This window comes from Sceloporus occidentalis, unplaced genomic scaffold, assembly GCF_023333645.1.
Source record: "Sceloporus occidentalis isolate IW3139 unplaced genomic scaffold, rSceOcc1.0.p SCAF_31, whole genome shotgun sequence".
Taxonomy (NCBI): Eukaryota; Metazoa; Chordata; class Lepidosauria; order Squamata; family Phrynosomatidae; genus Sceloporus; species Sceloporus occidentalis.
The window spans coordinates 3,867,681-3,893,101 of NW_028317011.1; the positions used below are offsets into that span (position 1 = coordinate 3,867,681).

At 40.2% G+C, this 25,421-nt stretch overlaps 1 protein-coding gene across 2 annotated transcripts; it reads left to right on the plus strand.

The window, feature by feature from the left end:
* The first annotated feature begins 2,533 nt into the window (after positions 1–2,533).
* Positions 2,534–24,055, plus strand: LOC149298747 (nuclear respiratory factor 1-like). Of its 2 annotated transcripts, none has more exons than XM_089487204.1 (10): positions 2,534–2,780; positions 4,589–4,703; positions 7,607–7,733; positions 8,557–8,697; positions 11,525–11,710; positions 12,014–12,208; positions 12,502–12,603; positions 15,204–15,358; positions 17,718–17,842; positions 23,895–24,055. In XM_089487204.1, the coding sequence occupies exons 1-10, from the start codon at positions 2,534–2,536 to the stop codon at positions 24,053–24,055; spliced, it is 1,554 nt and encodes a 517-aa protein (XP_089343330.1). The 2 variants fall into 2 exon arrangements, with proteins under 2 accessions (XP_089343330.1, XP_089343331.1); XM_089487205.1 differs by having other exon boundaries at positions 11,525–11,683.
* The last annotated feature ends 1,366 nt before the right edge of the window (positions 24,056–25,421 follow it).

Below are 25,421 nucleotides of genomic sequence, written 5' to 3' on the forward strand. Positions count from 1 at the left end.
AACCCCCAGTACTATGAGTGTGTTTTTTGTCCCCACCGGAAATGACGACTTCAGCACTCTCTGCTACTAGTCCACTTTGTAACCCCCATTATAAGACTGTAGTGACAAGATAAATGCAAAAGTAACGTTATTGATGCTTGTGTGCCAAATCCAAGGTATTGATATTTCTTGCTGATGATATTGGAATAGGTGGCACGTTTTGATTTGGGTAATGGGGAATTCTGCTCTACAGATTCATTGTGATAGTACGGAATAAAGAGTCTTTATATTACTGGACAGGTTTGGATCCAGTCTTAGAGCAAGACTATTAGGAGCCCTACATTTTCAAATCCTTCACCATAATATCATGAAAGGACAGTGGCCACCTCCTTTTTGTTAGAGATCTCTCCCCTTAAAACCTATAGCAAAAAAAAGGTTTAAAAATTGGATGAATACTTTATCAGTGAACCAGGGGGTAGTTTTACTTCAAATCACACAGTGTGTTTTTAAGCAGTTGGAGGTGTAAACTTTCATAATCCTACAATTTTTAAAGATGGGTCCATCCAATAAACATGTATATGCTATATATATTTATATATAATATTTAATATTGTAAAACCCCACATTGTTTCATGCAGTGGGTGCTCCCATGCCATAACAAACAGAGCTTTTTGGTAAGTGTGCAGTAAAATGTATATTTGTTTTCTCGTGTTGACTAGATAATATCCATAAAGCAAATAGCCTCGAAGCAATATTTCAGAATTGATTTTATTATTTGTAAATTTGCTAGTATGATAGAAACAGCCGTTTACTGCAGATAAGAACCCTTCGGCCCATCTAGTCTGCCCCTTTTTTTCATGCTGTAAAAACCTCATAGTTATTAATTCCTTGGCCTTATCTTATATCTAAGATAACTATATGCCTATCCCATTCATGTTAAAATTCCATCACTATAGTCCCTACCCCTTTTGCTGGAAGGCTGCTCCACTTATTTCCCACCCTCTCAGTGAACTTGCATTACGTCTAGGCCTCTAGTTTTAGATTGGGACCTCTTGTTCTAACATTTCTCCCCCTTTGATATAAACTTACCTGCTGTACTTTCAATCCCTTTATACATTTAAATATGTATGAAAAACCATTTGTGATCGGAGACCCAGCTAAATAATATCTTATACTGCGTAGTGAATTTAAATAGCCCATATGTGTTGAACTTGTTTAATTGCATCCTGATTTTTCTGTCCGGCAGTATGTTATACGTACTCGGTGTTTGCCTTTTTGTTTTCCGTGTGTGTGTATATATATATATATATATATATATATATATGTATAATGTGTGTGTGTGTTCAGAAAGCAACTTGGGATGTAGTAACGTGTTGTAAGGGTTAAGCAGGAATTTCTCTTCCTGGACCTTGCTGAATTTCCCATTTGCTCTAAAGTGCTCTGTGGTACCAATTGTAAAGTGCAAACCCCTGGGGCGTTCACGCTGGAAACGCCTCGTTTTGTGCAGCAGCAATAACGGTTCACCTTTTGAAATGTCGGTTTGGATAGAAATGTGATGTCTTTCGCACCCTCCTCCTAAATTTTTTTGTATAATGCGTTGACCCTACCCAGGCTAGTTTGTATTTTTCCCTAGATAAGAGATGGGGAGTAGCGGATCTGGTGAGCTCAAGGTATAGCCTATATCAAGGGTGTCCAACCTGCGGCCCTCCAGCTGCAGCAGGGCTACATCTCCCATACTCCTCTGCCAGGCTGTTAGGACCGTAGGTTTGACACCGCGGCGCTGTATGCTGTGCCGGCGCTGTATGTGCGAACAAACGCATATCCCTGCACGTGATATACTGATTTCCAGTAAGCGGCAGCGTTGGCTCAGAGAATGCAGTGGAAGGGGCCTATTCAAACTTTCATGTGTATGCGCTGAAAGTGCTCCCATTGATCTCAGCGGGGAGCCCTTTTCTTGACTCTGATTGGCTGCTTCAAGTTGTTAGTCAGTGACAAGATTTGACCACGGAGGATGAGAGCAGCTGCAGTTTCTACCTCTGAAAGTTTTTTTTGTGGGAGAGGGTGAAAGCATATTAAAGTACTCACCGGCTACATGTGTTTTTCTTTAGAGGGGGGGACAGTAAGTGGAGACTCTTAACTACTAGATCACGCCTATTACTAAGATCTCTACTATATCAGCATTAAACAAAACACTGTTATATGCACCAGTATATATAAAAACAGCGTTCTCAAATGGTGTTTGTCAACTAGCAGTACTTTTCGAGATACTAGAACTTTGTTGTTCTTGTGTACGTAGTCCGGACCATTACTTTACCTATTGTGTATTCTAGGGCATTGTATAAGCAATGTTTCCCAGTTTAAATTATTGGTGGCGCTCATCATTTGGTTTCACTGGTGGAATGACATTTGTCTTGTGCTATTTTTTTCAGTCTGATTATATGTAGTATTTTATAGTTATATACAGTTTTAATGTACTATGATTTAGATATCAATGTTAATAGGACTGTTCCATTAATGTTCTGTGTATAATTGCTCATTTTCACAGTAGGCAACCATGGAGGATCATACAGTTACCCAGACCGATAACCTGACCACAATTGAAGCTCACACTGTGGCTCACACCGTAGCACACTCTGTGGCTCAGCAGGTTCAACAGGTCCATGTGGCCACATACACGGACCACAGCATGATGAGTGCCGACGAAGATTCTCCATCCTCTCCGGAGGACACCTCTTATGATGACTCGGACATCCTAAACTCCACTGCAGCTGATGAGATTACAGCCCACTTGGCAGCCGCAGGTAATGGGGGGTGCGGATTTAAAGCAAAAGTGTAATGTATAAGCACTGTGCAGACCTCGCTCGCATATTACATAGTGTGGGGCATGTGTGTAATACAGTGACCTCTAGATAGTAGATATCACAGTAGCAATCGGTGGAATGCTCCTCCTCTTTGGACTGTTGTAATAAGAATTCACTTAATAATGCACACCATTTTTTTTTTTACATGCCCCCCTCATATCATCAGAAACAAACATTTGTTCTTTATACTTTGTACACCAGGCAAGAAACTAGAACGTGATACTTGCTTAATTACAGAAGTAAAGTTCTGCTAGACAGTGAAGAGAAGTATTGCACCTGACTGCCATACAGTGCAAACCGTGACAAACTTATTTATATGGCTTCTCTGCAGTAAACTCATATTAGTTATTTCAGGTGTTTGATTTGTTTACCAAGGCTTTAAAGTGAAGCTGGTAAACGGATCATTTTATCGAGTTATAGATATAAAAAAAGTTCCATTACTTCTCTTGCGGCTGCATATTAATGTGTGTATGTAATTACAAAAATATTTATTCCCTGGCGTCTTCCAGAATGCAAATAAAATGTAACTTTTATTGGTGTGTTTAGGTATTTTTTCCAACTGTTGAAACTGGTTAGATGTTTCCATACTAAATCACAGTTCAAAAACCTGTTTTAAGAAATGTTGAACTTTTTAAAAAGGTCATAACATTTAACAGTGACATTATCTAAAGGAAAAAACACAAACCTCAAGACTGAGTGATTATTGCACTGGTCGAATCCTAGTAAAACCCTTCCCTTAAGGACACCTAATTAGAAGAACCAATTAGGTAATCAGAGATCCTTTGATGAGGAAAATTGGCACTTGTATTGGGGACTGAAAAGGGACATATGTTTCCCCAGCACCTGCAAACTTTGCATTGCTCTGTGATGGTTTCCCACGAGTGGGAATTCTCTTTGTATTCTGATTAAGGAGACATCTCTAGGATTTAGTGGGTGTTTGATGTGTAAAAACTTCTGCCACCTGTCTGTCCAGCTTTGTCAGGAGTTTGCTAGAACATATTGACCCACATAGTCAGAAATGTATTTACCTTCTGCTCTGCCCTAGGCCTTACATAGGGGATACCCCACAATGGCCAGCAGAGGGCGCAGTAACCTCTCATCCAGAATGGCCCAGTCAGCTTTTGCATCACTTGGAATGTACTTATTTTACTGTAGCGTGACACAGATTTCTCGAACTTCAGGTGCAATTTTACAATCAGAGAATCGTGTAAGTGGCAGGCTTTTCTGATTGTCTAACTCCAGTAACCATAATGGTTTGCACGTAAAGTGCACTGGAGTCCATGTAAAACAGTGTGCACATAACATGAAAATAGGGCTGGTGTGCCATTTGTTTTAAGGTTTGCTCCCTGTTGTGCTCCTATACAAATCAGTGGGAATGGGTGCAAGAAAACACAGTAATCTATTAGCATACATAAAATTGGCACTACTCCCATTGATGTCCTTCAGCATTATGCACATGAGTTTATGTGCAGGAAGCATACTGATTATGACAGAAGTCTAATGCATGTAATAATATGCATTGTAGTCAATACAGAATGGTCTGTAATAGCCATTAAAACATTTGTGGGACTAAAGCGTTCATTTTTAAGTGTCTCTAACCCATAAAACATTTTATACGTAACAGTAGTCCTCTCAAACAAATGAATTTGTTAATTTAACCCTGGTGTCTTTAAGAACCCACTTCTCCCTGCAGAACTTTGTACCACTGTATTTAGCTGTCTCATTCGTGTTGTCTTCTTGGTATTCAGGTCCTGTTGGAATGGCTGCTGCAGCTGCTGTGGCCACAGGAAAGAAGCGCAAAAGACCTCATATCTTTGAATCCAATCCTTCAATACGAAAACGTCAGCAAACACGCCTACTAAGGTGAGAGTTTCCTAACTTGGCTGAGGGGGGGGGGGTTAGTGAGCTAAGAATGGGGTACTTGCTCTAGGGCCCTTGGTGGCAAGGGGGCCTCCGATCGTTGCTTACTTGCATAGTGTAATTTATGTCTGCGTCTGCACTGTACGGTGTGAATGCAGTACTACTTGTGCTGAGTGATGTGGGAGTCCAGGTTGGGACAGCTTAGTGCATAGGGTCCTTTTCCTATAGCAGGGGTATTTGCAAAGACATATTCTATTCAGGGGAATCCGTGATTGCTTCCTTTTTCCTACCACGTGATAGCGTCAGCCAGTAAGAAGCTGCTTTATTGGTCACGTAGTAAAATCTGCATGGCTGACTGTTGGTAAAAGGCAAGGCTCAGAATTAGTGTGCCAGGATTCTTCAGCCAACTGTAGCTCTGGAGGCACTAAATAAGGAGATAACACTAAATGTCTGGATTCTGAAATATTAGGAATTTTAAGTCATGGCACATGGTTATCTCTAGTACCAAAATAACAAGAAACTATAGACTTGTTTAGCATGAGATTGCCTCTGGGGTTTGCTGATGCAACTGCTGCGGGTATTTTGCACACACAGTCCGTGTATCACTCTTAGTGTTGTCAGCAAAAGCATCACATCATCAACTTCATGGCGATATTCTAGCATAAAGAAAATTATAGAATATATTTTTTTTCAGGGCCTGTGGTATGTGTAACTATGATGATAAATCAAATTATTTTCTTCACTTGCCAGTGTGCCCTTTAAAACTGCTTTGACAAAGCAAAGGAACTCTCTGAAGGTTTATTCACAAGTTGAAACTCAAAAGAAGTCAAAAGTTCTTTTTTTTCCCCCCCATTTGAGTGGGCAACATATCTGTGCGTACATTTGTCACATGACAATTAAACATCATATTCTATTTAGGTGAAATGTTTATTCAGAGGCGTACCTAGAGTATTTGGCACCTGGGGCAGATTCTGTATGCCCCCCCCCACACACACACAAAATGATGTTGGCAATAATATTTGTTTCACACATTTGTAAACTGTGTGTCAACTGGATTGAATTAACTTATAAATAAATTAAATAAGTTTAAATAAATAACATTTACTGAACAGATATGTTACAGCATAACTCCTATCACTATCTACTGAGCCAGACATTGATGGTGGTACAGTGTAACTCCCATCACTATACACTGAACAGCCTGCCTGTGCCGCCGCTGCCCCGCTAAGCAGCCTGCCTGTGCCGCCGCTGCCCCGCTAAGCAGCCTGCCTGTGCCGCCGCTGCCCCCCTAAACAGCCTGCCTGTGCCGCCACTGCCCCCCATAAACAGCCTCCCTGTGCCGCCGCTGCCCCCTCTCCTAAACAGCCTGCCTGTGCGTGTTTCAGTAAAAATTATGAATAAAGCATAGTGTTTGTAAAAATGCATCCAGCATGCATCCAGCAAAGGCGGCATTAGAAGCACTTCTACACATTTCTTTGACAGATTGTAAAGGTAAAATTGGCCAGTCAAACGTACTAAAATGATGTTTCTAATGCTGCCTTTTTTTGGACAGTGAGGGCGCTGATATAATGTTTATCTCTGATCCCCTTCTGAATGAAGTGTTTAATGAAAATGTCGCTCTTATCTACAAGAGTTAAGCGGCGGCATGCTTTATACCACTGGATCAGGCATCTAGCATTATACTTGGTGATGTGAGGCTTGCATGCAGCTCCTTGGCCATGGAAACCCATTCCATGAAGCTCCCGACGCACACTTTTTGTGCTGATATTAATGCCAGTGGAAGTTTGGAACTCTTCAGCTTTGGAATCAGCAGAGTGTTGTGACTTCACGTGGGCTTCCTCTTTGTGGTTGAATTGCTGCTGTTCCTTAATGCTTGATAGGTAGGTTATTCCAAAAATCTTGTTGAACTAATCACAGTTCCGTGGATTTAGGCAGTCTTAATTGCTTCACTTTCCATGTAATACCCGAGTTGATGATTAGGGCTCTGTGGGGGTCATACCACTCTTGGGGCTCCTTTTATTTGTTTATGTTGAAGATAGTTAATGACTTTTGCTGTATGTTTGGGGCCAATGTAATGCTGCAGAATATATTTAGGGCCAATCAAATACGTCCCTGATGATATTGCATAATGGATAAGTCTCTGCCTCTACTCAGCATTGAGAAGACCACTACTTCTGGCCTCTACTCCATTTGCAGAAATGCCGCCCAAGACTTGCAAGGAACCTCTACCATGCTTCACGGTTGCCTGCTACAGCCGATTATTTCATATTTTGACTTATCAGTCCAGAGCACCTGCTGCCATTTTTTGTGTTTGCGTGAGTAGTTGAGTTACTTGGGCTTGTGTCCACGCCGGTGGCATGGCCTTTTGGCTGCTAGTCTTCCATGAAGACCGCTTATAACCAGACTTCTCCAGATAGTAGATGGATGCACCAGGGTTCCTCGGTTTTCCGCCTGTGAGTTTTCTGCCTTTGCTGATGTAGTATGACTTCCATGTGTCTTGTTACTGTGCCTTATCCGTGGGTTTGGCTGTTCCTTACCCAGTTTTATTCCTCCTCCTACACAGCTGGTTCAGTTAATGATTGTGTTTCAACCTACATATTAAATTGAGGATCATTAGCACCCGTTTGATATAATTGTTTAATCGTACACATACTTATATGCCTACAATATCCCTGACTTTGTGCAAGTGTACCTAGAAGACTTGATTTAGAATTTTCTTCTGTTCACTTTTGTTGAATGATAAAAAAAAAAACTGTTTACATGTTAATTTTGAAAGCATTCATGCTTTATAGCCTATTTTTCACATCTCCTGAAACATTTGCAAACTTTTTTTTCCCCCTCTTAAGTTAATACCATGGATAAGGTCTTCATATATATATCATGATTGTATATGTTCTTTGCTTTAGGAAACTAAGGGCAACTCTGGATGAATATACCACTCGTGTGGGGCAACAAGCAATTGTGCTGTGCATTTCACCTTCTAAACCCAACCCTGTTTTTAAAGTCTTTGGGGCCGCGCCATTGGAGAATGTGGTGAGTATGCAGTGCACTTTTTTGGGTTATTTTCCTGTGAAATGGACAGCCTTCTTAAAATTATGTTTTTCATTAGAAAACTATGCTTCCTGACTACAATCACGAGGCATCGCTGGGTCTCGTGACGTGCATATGTGCACAGGCTTTTAGGTGTGTGGGTTCACATGCTGCTGGTATAAAAAACAAAGTTGTATAAAAAGTGTATTTAGTGTAATGTAAGCCGTATCTGTGATTTATATGATTTTTTATTTTCTGCATCTGAAGAACACGTTAATCTTATTTGTATTACCTTATAAATAAGTTAGTCATTGTTTATTACGATTATAGTTTTCTTTTGGATTGGTGCTAAATTTAACTAATTGAATCATGCAAAATTCTAAATAGTGGTTAAAAAATGTAAAGTTCCTTGGTCTGTGGGGTGGGGGGACACATGACGTGGACAAAGCTTTCAACATTTTCTTGCGGTGTTAGACACTCCGTTATCACTGTACTTGAAAACTCACTGATTAAATGGTTACAATATTTCTACACTCAGCTATTTTTCTCCTCCTTTTGTATAACAGGTATTTGTTATGTATAACTTCTGCAAAAGCTAGTTAGTAATTGGATTATCATGTTCTCACTCCACACTCCTGGCACTGGATGGTGTTACTTAACGTTTCATCATTTCCTGCATGTCTTGTCGCTGGAGACGTAAAAGTGTATATTTTTAGCCAGAAGGTGCGCTGTTTATTAGCGGAGCCCTGGGGCTGCCCTGTTACCAAGCACTGGGAAGCCAGGGGCCGCGCTTGTCTCTCCGTTCACTGCCTGCTTTCTCCCCCAGGTCCGCAAATACAAGAGCATGATCCTGGAGGACTTGGAGACTGCGTTAGCAGAGCATGCCCCCGTTCAGCAGGACCTCAACTCAGACCTGCCTCCTTTGACAATAGATGGCATTCCCGTCTCTGTGGACAAGATGACGCAGGTAATCATAGCATGTGCTGTAGCTTGGCTTCAGTGTCTGTCCTTGCTGAGTCCTGTGTGTATTCACAAAAACATTGTCAAAAAGGACGAAAAAAAGGAATGTGTAGTGTACAGCTATGAGCAGTGAAATGGACGGTTTCTGCTTTGTAAGCTGCCATCTTGCCGCCACATCACATTTTTTACTTGCTAGTTCTTCACAAGGTGTCAGTGGTAACTGTAGAGAAACCCCACAGTTACAAATCTCTACTGATAGATGCTCGTTTGCAGGATATGTTACAACCTCCTGTCTGGGCTGACATTAGAATCCAATGTCTGGGGCTATGAACAAATAGTCATACGTATAATGGTGTATTAAGGGCAGCAGTTCTCGCTCCGTTGCAAATGGTCTTGCATTAACGGGGTTGGGAAATCTGTATGGGAGATTCCCTTGGGAGAACGCTTGCGTCTTTTCAGGAAGGTTCATTAAAGGGAAGCTATGGCAGGAGGCCCAGGTGTGCAGCTCGCTGGACCTGCATGAGCTTCTGGTGGCAGGCCTTTAATTGCTCCTGTTCCGCTCAGTGCTGTTCTGGAAGGTTGACGTTGTAATTGCTATGGCGGGCAGATCTAATGTCTGGTCTGCGCAAGTGTTACTGCAAAACCAGTTTACTTTACTTTTTAGTGGTATTTATTTATAAAGTATGACATTGTAATTATGTTATCTAATTATTCACAATATCCTATTTTAAGAAATTATTTACTATGTCATTTGTTAGTAAAACCATCTTACCGCGTTTTGGTCAAGATGAGATCAGCGGAAACAATGTGAGGTTTCCATGAAAACAGGTGTATTATAACGATGTAGAAAACCAATACAGTACATATTGATACATAAAGAGGTTGCCTGAAGATATAAGAATTGACCGGAGAAACGGTTAACCGATGTGAGAAGTATCCCCTAAGTGCAGTGAGAACGGCGGAGTGATGTGTGTGCGCATGGCAGCATCCCTTTGTTTGTGCTCGGATCAGGTTTCTGGTGTACAGGCGTCCAGGTCTCTTGTCCTGCCTCTAATTAGAAATATTCTTACAGATGAACAGGTTTTAGATACTCTGCTTTAGCTGTTGATTGCGTCTCAAGAGTAATCATGTGAACAAGGGGCTTGTGCATGTGAACTCATGTAATTATTTCCATTTGCCAAAGCCAGACAGGTAGTTAACCCTTTAAACATAATAATTAAATGAATATTCCCTTCTGGTTGAATTTCTCCGAGTGGGCTTTAGTAATTAGGTAAAGGCTTAGATGTCAAAAGCTTGCACTTGAGCGGGTTGAGTGTGTAAGAGGTGAGCCCATCTTCTGATCACAGGCATTTTTCTCTTTAGTTAACCAGTTTCTTAAACTTTTTTTTAGTCCCATGTGATGCGCTGCCTGTTCTAGGATGTTAAAGTACAGTATACATAGCGCTCATAGAAATGCATACCAGACTAACGGAGCAAAGGAGCATTTTGAAGAAGCACTGAAGTTTAAAAATAACTGCTTTCTCGTGAAGGAATTTTCTGGAAACATAATGTATCAGTGAGATACTTCACGTTTTCTCTCCGGTTGCTGTTGGTTAAGATGTAAAGTCGAAATGATCTTTTGATTTAGTTAGAATCAATTTTCTCAGTGTATTGTGAAGTAGAGTTGTACACTTCAAGAAACACTTTATTACAGTAGATTTTATTTATTTTGAGTAAGAAAATGTTGTAGCTTTATTACAATAGGATAGCACTATAATGTACAAACATTGACTTAGTGGAACAGAAGGAGCAGAGGGTCCTTCTCTTGCCAGCTCACAATCTATCAGCAGTAGTGCTGGCAACGGTGTCCTTATCTGCGATCAGAGAGAAGCAGTCATTCAGATAAGTTGGTTTCTCAAAATTCTCAGTGCAGTGGAAAACTGTATTTTTATTTTATTTTTTGAGTGGATGAGGATACGCTATTTAATCTTTGAGACATTTGGCCTCTTTGAATTTAACGAGTCAGACAAATCCAAGTGTCGGCATCACTACTGTGTATCTTTCCCCACAGACTAGCAAGGTTCCTCTGCAGCATCTGGATGTGTAATCTTTCCAAAGGGTTGCGTTTGTCTTCTGTTTACCCCTGAGAATAAAGTTACACCAGCCATAGCCAGGGAGTGTATATGTTGCTGTCATCGGCTCATATGTACATGTCTGAGTTATAATTATTATACAAAGTTATGTCTATTAGTTTGCCAGTTGGCAGAGATGTCGTGATTTGAACATTGGAGTACTCCTTCATTTTGTGGCCTTTAACATTAAAGTGACAGCCAGGCAGACATTTAATTCCACAATCAGTAAAGTCTGCCCAAAGTGGTTTTGCAAATTCATAGCAAGCGTTGCCCATTCCCTTACCTGTAAGCTGGCCGCTGTTATGTTTTATTAGTTAGCGCTGGGTTTCTGCACCCTTCCAGTGTGTTTCACCTGTCTCGGCAGTGAATAATCCAGCAGCCGGACGTTTGCAGATTAGTTGAGTGCTTCACCGTATCTTATAAAGGGCAAACCCCAAAGTGGGAAAGGTGTAGAGGATGTCAAGCACGCGAGTTTAAACATTATTATCTATCAGAACAGAAAACCAGAAAACTGGGCTTGCAAAATGGAGCAGTAGATGAGAAGTGATGTGTCATGAAAATGCACACGACAGCCGGGTTTGCAGCAGTCACACTATTTCCTAAAAGCACTTTTTAATAGCTCAAGGACGCGCGTCTCTGTACATTGGTGTCGGGCTTCTGTCTATCATAGAAAGCGTACAGAATCTTACAAACTACAGTTGACCTTTTTTTTTCTTCTTTAAGGCTCAGCTGCGAGCTTTCATCCCCGAGATGCTAAAATACTCCACAGGACGGGGCAAACCAGGCTGGGGCAAGGAGAGTTGTAAGCCCATCTGGTGGCCTGATGATATTCCGTGGGCAAATGTTCGCAGTGATGTACGTACTGAGGAGCAGAAACTGAGGGTAAGTAAGCCCTCTCTCTCACAAGTGGTCAGGGTCTACTTCACAGACACAGATACTTTTATACCTCCTTTCTTGCTGCAAAAGCATCTGTGCGCATACATGTATGGAGTTTTATATATATATAGTTTTATATATATATATCCAAGCATTATTTTGTGTTAAATAACTAAAACTTTTGCTGCTAATAACTCATGAAAAAAGATGAATTTACTTATCTGAGAGTTTGGATGTTCTTCGTAGCAAAACTTGCATAAGGGGGCTCATGTAGCTTGCTTCCTCTAATGGTTGCAAACCGCTCTTTCCATTATCTCTTATTTGTGGTTATTTTAGGTTTCGTGGACTCAAGCCTTGAGAACAATCGTAAAGAACTGTTACAAACAGCATGGGCGGGAAGATCTGTTGTATGCATTTGAAGACCAGCAGACACAGCAAGTGACAACTACCCATGGTATTGCCCATCTCGTCCCCTCACAGACTGTGGTACAGACGATTAGCAACCCAGATGGCACTGTATCCCTCATTCAGGTATTTTTCTGTGTATTCCAGATACATGCGTGCACACACAAGTCACTTAACTCTTCACAAGCATCTTATCGGGGGTGGGATGATCATCTTCCGTGATCTGTCAGCTGCTCTCCGTGTTTGTTTGCCTACATTGTGATATTTGAATATAACTCATCCATCCATTAGCAATGATAATAGATACGTTTCATAAGTTTCCAGAGACCACAAACACTTGTGAACACATTAACCCCACTCTGCGCCATGTACACAACTGGCATGGCTAATTGTTTTGTTCCATGTTTTGTTTTCAACAGGTCGGCACCGGTGCTACCGTCGCTACTCTTGCCGATGCATCTGAACTACCAACTACTGTGACTGTTGCGCAAGTAAATTACTCCACAGTCAGTGATGGAGAGGTACAGTTAAAGTGTGTTAAGGCCAAAATATTGCTGTATTGGACTCACAAAGCAGAATAACATCTGCTGCGAGTTCATGAAATTATTTATTGTTGAATAGCGGGTCATGCTGTCAGTTTGCCCCATTTTAACATTTGTATATGTTTTGGGAAAAGTCGTATAACATTTTTGTATTTTTTAACCCCTTAATGACAATTGCCGGTCCTGGCACGGCACGGAAAAGCATGTGCTTTACGACAATTGACGTGCCAGGACCGGCACGTCTTTAAACGGGTGCAGAAAGCGATCTACTATCGCTTTCTGCACCCAAAAAGCGTTGCTGAATGCCTCGACCTCGAGGCATTCAGCAACTCCGCGATCGGCACGAAGGGGCCATCTCTGGCCCCTCCACGGGGCGTCAACATCCGCCATACTTTGTATGGCGGCGGACGCCCGTTTTAAAAGCGTTTAGGAGGCGATCGACGATCGCCTCCTAAACTTAAATGGTGTCGCTGGAATGCCTCGATCAGGAGGCATCCAGCGACACCAAACACTAACCTTTTGATGGGCTGTGACCGCTCCGGAGAGCGGTCACAGCCGCAGCTGCCGGCAATCTTCGCCATCAAGGAAGATGGCCGCCGTCCTGTAACAGGAACCACAAATTTTAAAAGTTCGCTAGATAGTCCAGACCATCTAGAGAACTTTGGCTCCACTTGCAGGTTGAATACAGGTACTGCATTCACCATGCAAGTCAATGGAGCCCAGCTTTCTAATCACAGTGTGATTAGTAAAAATAAATTAAAAAATAAAATAAAATTAATAATAATTAGAAAAAAATAGTAAAAAAACAGTAAAATGTAAAAATCATTTCCCACTGATGTCACTATCAGGGGAACCTCCAAGTTGGAAAAAAAATGTTAAATTTTTTTTTAAAAAAAAATAAAAAAAAAATATATATATATATAAAAAATATATTTTTGTGAGCAAGTCCTAAAATTAGCATATTAGCTTAAAACAATTCTCGCATGGAAAGAGTTAAAATACTGGCATATTAAATGCCCGTGGGGTGTCTACTTTTAAAAAATGTATGATTTGATGGGGTAAATTGAATGGGCCAGGTTCAACAACGTCCCAATTAACACGGGGGGAAGGATGGCCACACATCTAATTTCCAATTAGAAAAATGCACACGTACCAAATGTGGCCTTTTAGTTCCCCCAAAAAATGACAAACCCATGCATGTGGGGTATCACTGCACTCAGGAGATGTTGCTGAACACATTATGGGGTGTCGTGTGACAGCGGCATATACCAGGAGCTGTAAATTCATACATAAAGTAGGTGTGTGTGGGAAAAATACACACACAAAAATATTACTGCAAACTTTGAAAAAATGCTGGTGGTAAAATATGTGCATGCAAAGAGTTAAAATACCAGCATTTAAAATACCCTGTGGTGTCTAGTTTTGAAAAATATATGGTTTTGTTGGGCACACTGAAATGGCCCGGCTCAAAGATGTACCAAATAGGGCATGGGCAGTGGATCCCCAATGCCAAAGTTCAACATTGAAAAAAGCGCATGCCCCAAATGTGGCCCTTTTGCCCCCAAACAGCCAGGCAAAATCATTCATGTGGGGTATCGCTGCGCTCAGGAGATGTTGCTGAACACATATTGGGGTGTTTTGTGATAGTGACATAAACTAGAACATTTTAATTCATACCTGAAGTAAAATGTGTATGACAAAACAAATGCAAAAAAATGACTACCATAAAGTTTGACAAAGACTGGTGGTAGATATGGTGCATGGAAAGAGTTAAAATACTAGCATTTGGAATACCCTGGGCTGTCTAGTTTTCAAAAATATATGACTTGATGGGGTAAATTGCATTGGCCGGGTTCAAAGATACCCGAAATGGCACATGAGGGGAAGAATTACCAGATTTGGAAAAAATGGCTTTGAAATAGCAAAACGCTACCTGTACTTATTGCCCCATAATGGGTAGAAAAAAGCAAAAAAACATAAAAACATTGGGTATTTCTAAACTCAGGACAAATAGTAGAATCTATTTAGCAGGTTTTTTCATTACCTTTTATAGATGAGTAAAAGATTTTTCAACTAAAAGTTAGAAACAGTCATTTTTTTCTAAATTTTTCACCATATTTTATAATTTTTTTAATAGTAAATAATATGATACAATCAAAACAATGTCATCTAAAGAAAGCCCTTCTTGTCCTGAAAAAAACAATATCTAATGTGTGTGTGTTCAGTAAACGGGAAAGAAGAAAATTACAGCTAAACACAAGCAGCGCAGAAATGTTAAAACGGCCATTGTCACAAAGGGTACAAAAAGTAAAATCAGCCTTTGTCTCGAAGGGGTTAACAAGTCATAAAAATTGTTGTGTAGTCCTGTTACATAGTCTGTTGCAGAATTACAACCTTATTGGTGTTTTGGCAACATAAGTCCCCTGTAATCTGTCGTTGTGTATAGGATGCATCCCTACATATTTTTTTAAACCATCAGTTTTTACTTTGTCTGTGTTGTACCTGGTTAGAACCAAATATACTGGCCCAGGTGTTCATCTGTTGATTATTCCATTTGGCTCTGTGCTTCTAAAATCCAGGTAGAACAGAACTGGTCGCTGCAGGGGGGCGAGATGACCATTCAAACGACGCAGGCATCCGAAGCCACCCAGGCCGTGGCATCCTTGGCAGAAGCAGCAGTGGCCGCATCGCATGATATATCCCAGGGAGCCACTGTTACCATGGCACTGAACAGGTAACAGCGATGAAACGCCATCATTTATCACATTGTTTACTGTAGTAATTGTGGCTGCTGCTTGTTAAATTTCCAGTAAAATCTCAGTACCCTTACCGTCATGATGGTTTTATAGTTTAAAGGCACAATGATAATTTAATATACTACTTTAAAAGATATACCCCTCCAATTTAAATCAATGGAAGACTCCTTTTTTCATTATAGGGCATTTTCTACACGCATTGATCCCATGTACAAGTAGGTGATTTTTCTTTTTTTTTTCTTTTGTACGTGTTTATTAAGCAGAGACCTCTTTGTCATATTTCACATCAGGCATATGTGTATCAGGCAGGATATTGCCGTCATTGGCACTTTGGTTGAGTTGTGTAGAGCATTTTCCCCCAGGTCTTGTTAACTTTTGTAGGGATGTCAAGGGAGTTGAATGTAAAATTTGCAAAGTTCAGCTTTTCTCTTATTGAGACCTCTCTTTTACTTGAGAAAAAATGATGTCCAAATAATTTAGTTAACGTTATTATGGCAGATGGTTTCAAAATACTCAAACATTTTTATCTTTCTTTATCATTATGTAACTAAGCAGCTGAGAATATCCTAATCTCATGCTTGTTGGAAAATAAGTTAAGGTTGTGCCCGTTCATTAAATTGGTAGTTCAAGCTTTAGATAGTAGCAAAGGGTTTTCTTTCACCGTCTCCCTCTTTTTTGTTTTAAATGTAGCCTGTGATAGCTCAATAATCAATTTTGACAGATTCCCTAGGTCGAACCTCCACTTGCCAAAAAATAGTGCAGAAAACCTTAAAAAGCTTAATTATGTTTATTGAGTTGTTAAATTAAACAAAATGTATGCTGAAAGCAGACTGCGATAAAACAGTATTAGCAATGTCTTTCACATAAAATACTATGTAGCAGGGGCGTCCAACCTGCGGCCCTCCAGCTGCTGCAGGGCTACATCTCCCATAATGCTCTTTCAGCTAAGGGGCTGGCTGAGGAAGATGGGAGATGTAGTCCTGCAGCAGCTGGAGGGGCTGCAGATTGGACGCCCCTGCTATATATAGTTTGGTTTTGGTAAGTCGTGAGGTCGCCCAAGATCATGCCGTTAGGAATCGGGTTGTTTAATGTGTATGTCTTCGCCTCTACCACTAGAGGGTGCTGCGTCTAGAAAGTATTCATTCTAGTAAGCACGGGGACTGTGTTTGTGATACTAAACACAGCAATAACCGGGCCATGTTTCTGGGCGGTTAAAAGCTCACTGTGTGAACTGCACATTGCAGGTTGTTACTAAACATTTAAAACAAATCATACTAACTTAAAATTGATTAAGTAGGGAATCGCACATTAATGTTAGTAGAAACTTTCCCATAGAAGGCTGTCACAATTGGTGAGAGCCGGTTGGCTGTAGTGTAAGCCTCGTTTTTTCCAGATCAGCCTTCAATCTCATGGCATTCTATGATCTGAATTTAGTCAAAATCGGATGTTTAATTATTGGGTAAAAGTTACCCGTAGATCGATTTAAAAATGCCACCCACCTCTTTTTTGATTCCACATCTGCCGGCAGAAGGAGCAACGATTTGCTCTCTGGATGAAATATTTTTGCAATCCTATCCAGGCCGCTCTTCTCCCTGCTTTGAGAGGAAGCAAACAGCATTTAGAAATTAATAGTAATTTCAAACCTTTTCAATCCTTATCCCTGGTTATTTCCACCTAATCCCTTGGATGGCTAGATGCTAAGATAATATCATATCACCTGTCACTTATTTGATCCACGTGCGTCCAGGTTATATTATGGAACCGAGTTAGCAATAGCTAAACATGTACAAATGGTTTAGAGTTTACAGTTTAGTAGGGATTTCTAGCCAGTGTTTTTTGGGTGATCATGGATTTGTCCCTTCCAAGTAGAGAATTTATTTAAGAAATAAAGAACACATATTTACACAATGATTGTGTAGTTCTATGTATTTTCTTGAGATTCTGCTTTCACCGCATGTTAGATATTTTTGTCTTGACACCCCTGCACGTAACATGTCATCTTAGCATATTTTTGCTATTAAGCAAAACTGTGTCGAATTGTATATCACAGCTGTGATGCCGCCATGTTGCTTCTATGGTGTTGTGATGGTTACGTTTTTAGCACTGTACAGTGCTACACAATATAACAACGCTATAAACCAATAAGTAATAAAAGCACAAATTGCTTTTTCTTTTCAACAAACTAGTTTAGAATAAAAACTCTGCACATGTGTGTGTATGTCGGGCTACTGTTGGTTTGTGGGTTCTTTGTATCCTTTTTTTATTTTTCATATAAAAATATATATATATATATATATATATATATTTTGGTTTTCCTTTTCCTACGTGTAATTGCAGTGAAGCCGCAGCTCATGCTGTAGCCACCTTGGCAGAAGCCACATTGCAGGGAGGAGGACAGATAGTCTTGTCGGGTGAGACGGCAGCAGCTGTGGGAGCCTTGACTGGAGTGCAGGATGCCAACGGTAGGAGAACATTATATTATCCGCCGCTATTTATTGTGTACATCAAGTTTTTTGTTTGAACCTAAAGCATTTCCATAAAAAGTACTATTCTTCTTCATACAAATAGAATTGATCTACAGCACGTTTGTTATTTTATTTTAGAACCAGTCTCTTTTAACTTGTTTCGTGATGGAAGGCGTGTGAACAGATTTTATTATATATGCTTTGTCACAGTATTATTTCACCTGGTACTGCACATATTTTAAATACAACAACAAACAGCAGTTAACAAATAAGATTTTTGTACTGCTTTGTTCATTTTAAATGTTTTATGACGGTCACGTCAGACATCGTATTGCCTTGACTTTTGTCTACATCAGCTCTTGTTTTGCGCACACGACGACCAGGCCATCCGTGTGCCGATTAACCCAGAGTAGACAGACACTGTTATATATGACATGCAAAGCCTAACAAATCTTGAACATCCGAAAGACTTATTCATTCTCAGATATGAGCATCCAATGTTTTTGCTCTAATGTAGCTTGCCTGCATTTAGCTGTGTTAAATTTAGATACGTTTAACGGCGACAGCCTGGGGTGGATTACTGCCCAGATTATCAATTAATACTGAGAGCAGCCATGCATTACTGCTGCCTGACGCACGCAGGATGGGATTACTGTACACAGCTTGGTACACAGACAGCAGAGATCGGACTGTATTGTGTATCTCGGTCGACAACATACAATATTGTTCAATGAAGTTGGATTTTTTTTTCATTTAAAATTACAAAATATCATTTGAATAAGATTCTCCTGCTTTCTTGTGTCTCTGAATTGTTTATTCACTTGTAATAGACACCAGAGTTGCTTGGCCGTCTCTTGCATTCGACTGGAGAGATTTCATTTCTATGGTGTTGGCACTCGGATGCTTTCTGCATGTTGTAAATAAAAGCGTGAGCTGTCTGTTCGTGTATTTTCTGCCCCGACACAGCCCAATATTGTCGTGGTGTCAAATGTTACTGTGAAGTAGCACAGCTAATGATTAGTCTTCCTCTGCCCATCAACCCATCCTAAATATAGTTCACAAAGCAGATCTGAGCTGCTGTCTGCGTTGCCTTGGATAATGTTGGGAGGCGGGCTGGAAGGAATCCTTTTTTTCTGATGCCAGTAATATGAATTAAAATATTGTCAGGTTTGAGGAAAGGGGATTCATTCTCTGTACACCAATAAAAATCCATAGTGTTTCCCAGATCGGTGATGGTGATATGGCTACGTATATCACACACACACATTAATTCAGTATTCTACCGTTCTGCCAACTCCAAGCCCTATATCTTGGCACCCCTAGTTTAGAAATTCCACAGAAAGAAGGATTTTATCTTTTATGTGAATGGAAACGGTGTACAGATGAGATGTTGCCAGCATTTTCATTTATACGTAACAGGTTTTTAACGGAGTTGTCTGCTCCCAGCTAAGCTTGTACAGAAAGGCATCCATCCGGCTACGGACATTGGCGCAGCACGTTTTACATTTTTTCTTCAGCACTTGTGTATCAGAAATATCCTTCGTGTGCGAACATTGAACCGTAGTACGTTTTTTTGATTTGGAGCTAGTGAAAACTGTCCCAGATATCTGCTCAGGTTTGGATTATTATGGTATATACTAAACAGTGGCACTTGTTCATCTGTTTACTGATATCGCTTATTGTATTTACGCAGCGTGGCAAAATATGTAGCGACAAACACTGGTCTAAAACCGATTAATCTGTGAATTGGCAAACTCCTAATTTGTATATAAAATGAATATCAGCCGTTTGAGTAACATTCCCAATGATGCTGAGTGATACGGGTGTTTGTTAGTGTTGTAGTGTTGCAACTCTTTACAATAACTCTACAATTGCTGTTTTAATAGTATACTGGTGTGATATAAGGAAGGAACTCGCTCTTATTGGGGAGTCTAAGTTCAAAGACGACCTATAGCCTAATCATTGTCTTGGCTTTTGCTATAATCAATCAAGCCGTTTTCCAGCTCAGACAGCTGAAGCATTCTCTTTTAATTTTAAAAGATTTTATATATATATATATATATATATATATATATATATATATATATATGTGTCTGTATATAATCAGACTCTTAGCAGACACATGGAAAGGAGGTCAAAGAAGGAAGATCAAATTCTGGTGATTTTCTAACCAAACCCCTGCAAACATAGAGATATCATCAGTTCTCCCAGAGGGTACTGACACACACTCCTGTGCCAGGAGATCAAACCCCACCAGCTGCCAGTACTGCTGCTGTTCCACTTACAACCATGATTTGAGTTCCTATCCGTGTGTCACAAATTGGGCAGATGGACAATTGGGGAAAGCCCATTACAAAAATCTAAAATTGGCATTAGCAGACAATGATTGCTTTGACCCCCCGATTTGTCAAGCCAGGGTGTAGCGTAAATTTCACGAATGTACTATTTTTAGTAGATGATGGTTAGTGAACCGGGTGCCACAATGCTCCGACGTTCAGATCATCACGTTCCTGCACGCAAGTGCCTAAGCTTTAAACATGTTTCATTTTTTGTATTAATAACTGAACGGGCGGAGAAATGGACCTTCTATCAAAGGGCTTTTTGTAATGTATATTTTTGTAAATATGTAGTAGTTGCCCACAGGCACCACTTATAGGAGATCAGTAATATGATCTGAATGGGAAGCTGGCTTTAATCCCAGAAGGCTGCAGTAATTGCGTACCCATCTTGTCTAGTAAAGTAAATCTTTCCAATCTGGAGGGTGGGTGGATGAGATGTGCTTACCCTCAATGTGAATGTGAGTCTTGTTTTCCTTTTAAATGTGCGTTAGCTATCCAGCAGTAATAAATGTTTCAACAGCACGAGTTTAAACACAGGCTTAACAAATAAATGCACAGCAGCCCCCGCAAATTGTGGGGTGGGGGGTTGCCGTTATCTGTGGTTTATATAACTAGATGAACAATGTTGTTGTATTGAGATCTGCTTTGCCTGCAGGCTCTTCTGATATTCGCTTTTTTCTTCTTTTCACTTGTGATATATCCGATTACTATCCATCAATAGTGAAATTTGAGATGCAGTTGCTGCCTGGCTTCTAGGATAGACGACACATACTACACTGGAGGCGTATTGCAGTATCCAAATACTCTACACCCTTATCAAGTCGTACTTTCCTTTGTATGATATTGAAAACAAATGCATTCTGGGAACACCTCAGTAGCAAATGCGTTATATTAATATAATGCAATATATTATTAATTTTTATTTATATAGCGCCAACAATTTAGACAGGGCTTCTTACAGTACAAATACGTTCAAAGGGTATGACAAAACTAGAACTGAGACAAGCCGATAAGTCAAGTGCGGTGTGTTTTCGATATAACGGCAGTCTTCATAAATTGCCTCTTTGGGAGCGCCATTATGATGCATGCTGATCACAGCAGCGCCTGCAACTTGCTAGCGTCAAAATCTGGGACCCAATTTCAATTAAAGTCCCTAAGTGAAAGCATTGCATAACTAAGTGCAGTTCAACATCTTCTGTCAGGCAAGGGGTTGGCGTTGCATACTTCTGATCGCCTCGTTGCAGCACCGCGGCTTTTGGGTGTGTAGCCAGCCTTGAGCTCCTTCCTCCTCCTTCATGCTGCAGTGCGGTGGGATGGAGCAGAGTCCGTGTCCTGATTCCTTCTCCTCCCCGTGACCTTCCCACCAGCCGACAGCTTGCTGTGCTGTAAAGCAGCTCATGTGACTGCAGTAATCCCGAGCCGGCAAACAGCTGTGCGGGAACGATGCAGGATGGCTTCAGCCCGTTCCTCCGCACTGCAGGTTTTCTCATCTCTGTGAGGTAGTCACTGTCCTGGCCTCTGCATAGAGAATGCATTTTGTAAACAACGTTTAAAGCCACCACCTGAACCAAAGGTGTGGTACGGGCGACATTTTTACAGTAATAAATGGTTCACCCAAAGCTTATGAAACAATCATATTTCGTTGGCCTGTGTTCCTCGGCATCCTCCTTGAGATCCCCATCTCCCCTCTTCTGAACAATCATGCTCTTTCCAAGCGTGCTCATCCCCTCCAACCTTTGCCACCAGTAACAATTTGTCTTATTTACCATGATGCATAGAAATTAGCGCTATTAATCAAATTAGCAATAAAACGCACTGCTAATATATATATATATATATATATATATATGTGTAAATAGAGAGAGAGATCTGTGTGGGGGGTTGCTTAGAAATATTATATAGTATATATAATATGTATGTATGTGTGTGTTATATAAATACATTTCACAGCTCCCTGCACTAAATATGTATACTCGGAGCCACATTTGAATCATGGGGCACATTTTCACTGTTTTCAGGACCTGCATGATTATTCATCCCTTTAAGCTATCTCTCTCTTCTGTTATTAAATTGCTGAAATGTCTCACTCTGTTTTGGTTGAAAACCAGAGATGGATATTGAAAGATAAGACTGCAACCAGCACATCTGAGCTAACTTGTCCAGTAGAAAACAACCCTAAATCTGTCCTTAAGTATCTTTTAAGTCCCAGGTTGATCCCTTAAGAAGCCGGTTTTGTGTCTCAACCAACAGGTGTAGCACACAGATAATGCAGCTCTCCACAGCTCTAAAGCATATGTTGAAATACGTTTGAAATCATAAGAAGATTATATATAGCCTTTGTATTTTTGCTCTCAAATGTAATGTTTATTAATTTCATATGTATTCAATGATTCATAGGGCCAAATAGTATTAACATATTCCTGACGTAAATGACATGTCATTTTAAATGCAGTTTTTCCATTTAACCATTTTTAACTAATTATATAAAATATATTTTAAATTTTGATTTTAAATATACATGCATGGCTTTCTATGGTATTTATAAAATATGCTGATGCTTTTTGAGTTTTTGAGGCTGTCTGATTCATTCTTACAATTTTCATACACTACATAAAAGTTAAAGGGACGTTGTCCGTCACATGTGCTTCAAGGCTTTAAGGTTTTATGGTGGGATTGAGTAACAGGTGCTTCATTGCCTAGTATTCCAAGAGGCAGGGAGGAGACATGACTATGTCTCCCAATTCCTTATAGCAGATACACTATAGCACCGCATCCTTGGTACGTAGGTAATGCAGTGAGATGGGACCCAACTCACTGCGATTGATGGTTTAATGATGGTGTATAATAATCATTGCTTGAGATCTGCTTACTAATCCACAGAGCAGCCTTGGTGGTATGATTTCCATTTTGTGTATTTTGTTAGACCACCATTGGTTGTTCTAGGCTGGATTTTCTAGAACGCTCATCAAAGATGAGTTTGTTGTGCGGTCTTAATGTTTGCAACTGAGAGCACGGGGCTGTGGCAGAAGCTGTTCTATGTCGTTTTCTGTACCCTGTCATTTAACCTGTTTTGAGTTGTAAGGTGCAAGGGAAAAAAGCTTTGCAGTTTTGACCAACTCCATGATGTCTGCTGGCGACACAAGTGTTACTAAGACGTGGCTGTGTTTTAATAAAACTGAAAGGGTCTTAATCCCCACTTTGGATTATGAACATGTGCAGACTAGATTAGCCTAATCAAAGCCCCACACCGGACCAGATGCAGTGTCGGGACAATCAGAAACCTGATTAATACATGTCATAGGCTTAATCACGTTGCTGTCTGTCCGCTGAGATGTAATGCAGGAGGTATCTGCATTGCTGCCCCTTGTCACTTTTTATAACGTCTCTCTACTGTAGGAATGCATGGCTTCCAATCCTTTGCATTAACACACATTTATATTATATAATATTTCCAGTGCCAGACTCCTCCATAAAATCAAATATTTGAATGCAGCTTATTTAGCGATAAAGTGCAGCTGATGATTTATCAGAGTTTGTCATATTTTATTTCTGAAAGCATTCGTATAGAGGCATAGTTTTGACTGTAATCATTCTACGGGTCTGTTTAAATGTTATGCAAAAGAATTATAGTAAAAATGATCTTGTTTAGAAGTGAGCAGCTAATATCAATATTCTCTTAAGCTAAATGTTGTCTTTTTTTTCCTCCCCAGGTCTCGTGCAGATCCCAGTCAGCATGTATCAGACAGTGGTGACGAGCCTGACGCAGGGTAACGGACCAGTACAAGTTGCTATGGCACCAGTTACGGCAAGGATATCTGACTCTGTCACAGTAGATGGACAGGCAGTAGAGGTGGTTACGTTGGAGCAATGACTGTCCAGCCAATGAAGGGTCATGAGTTTTCCTGTCCACGTCGTGTCTTCGGCTTTCGGGCAATGTGTGGATTTTTGAAGCATTTGAACGAGATCTCCAGTTTGAACTTCAAAAAAAAAAAAAAACAAAGACATTTCTATTTTTTTTAATTTTTTTTTTACACAGCAACTTCCTTGTCCAACATTTGGTCTCACTGCTTTTCCTATGAGATTTAATTTATTTAAGTAAAATAACAAAATGCTTTGAATGCTAAGCCCTTCAGCTGTAAAGGAGGTCAGCTAAGCACAGAAGAAGGAAACCCACATCTTCGCTGACAATTTTGCGCCATCTCACTTGGCAATAAAACGGACAGTTCTGAAACATTTTTCTGGATTTTAATATTTCCTTTTTCGAAGACTGGATAGACATAATGGGCATTGGTGGGGAATACCGCCAATTGAATTCGATTTGTAGCCACCCCATTAGCCGCCTGCATCAGTGATCGACTACTTTGAACCAATAACATGAATTTCTAAATGCCTGCCTCCACAGACATGTTAGCTAAAATAAGATGCGTTAATTATAACTAGATGGACAACTTATTTGTTCATGTGACACTTTCCAAATGGGAAACTGACTTTGAATCTAGTATGGCCACCATTCCTCAATGGTCCTCATAAAATCTGTACAGTAATTTTGGAACAGACGAGGGGGTTTGAACGGAGCATCTGGAGCTAAGATGGAGCAGCCTCTGTTTTTCAGTTGCTGTTGGGCTACTGGCTCCGCTATGCCCTGGCTAGATAATCCAGCAACAGATGATAAAGCGCAGGTTGGCCACCCCCAATTAGAGGCATCTGTATTCTTCAGTTTCTGTGGCATGCTACTCATTTCTGAAAGTACATGAATAAACAGTTGGTTTTAAGCGATCTTTGGATGGATGCAGTAAAATAAAAGAAAATGCATTTCCCGTGCACTGAGATGTCCGCTGTAAAGGGTGCTTCTATTAAATCCTATATATATATTTTACTGACATTTTATACTCCTCATGTAGACAAAAATAAATGGACATCATATACATAGCGTACACAAATGAATTCTGAAATGATTAATGGTCCCCTACCTGAAAGGTGCAACAGCCCTATATAGACTATATATTGAGGCTTCTTGCATTTCAGTTTTGTTCAACATGAATTAATTGGGCTGTCTACATTTAGACCTCTTAGGGGTGTAGTTTAGGGTTCAAAAACATTTTTTTTAATAATATGATGGAGAATGCTAATGCTTCAGATGCCCTCCAACTTTGTTTAATCAGTATTTTTATGTTTCCTTATAAAAGATAAGTCTTGCATAATGTTTGGACAGAGTGTAGCTGCATTTTAGCTGTTTT

Excerpts from the sequence above, each read along its gene's own strand:
- LOC149298747 (XM_089487204.1), top strand. The coding sequence starts at position 2,534 with ATGGAGGATCATACAGTTACCCAGACCGATAACCTGACCACAATTGAA. Across the intron at positions 7,734-8,556 it reads CCGCGCCATTGGAGAATGTG|GTCCGCAAATACAAGAGCAT; the intron begins GTGAGTATGCAG and ends TTTCTCCCCCAG. Across the intron at positions 12,604-15,203 it reads CCACAGTCAGTGATGGAGAG|GTAGAACAGAACTGGTCGCT; the intron begins GTACAGTTAAAG and ends TCTAAAATCCAG.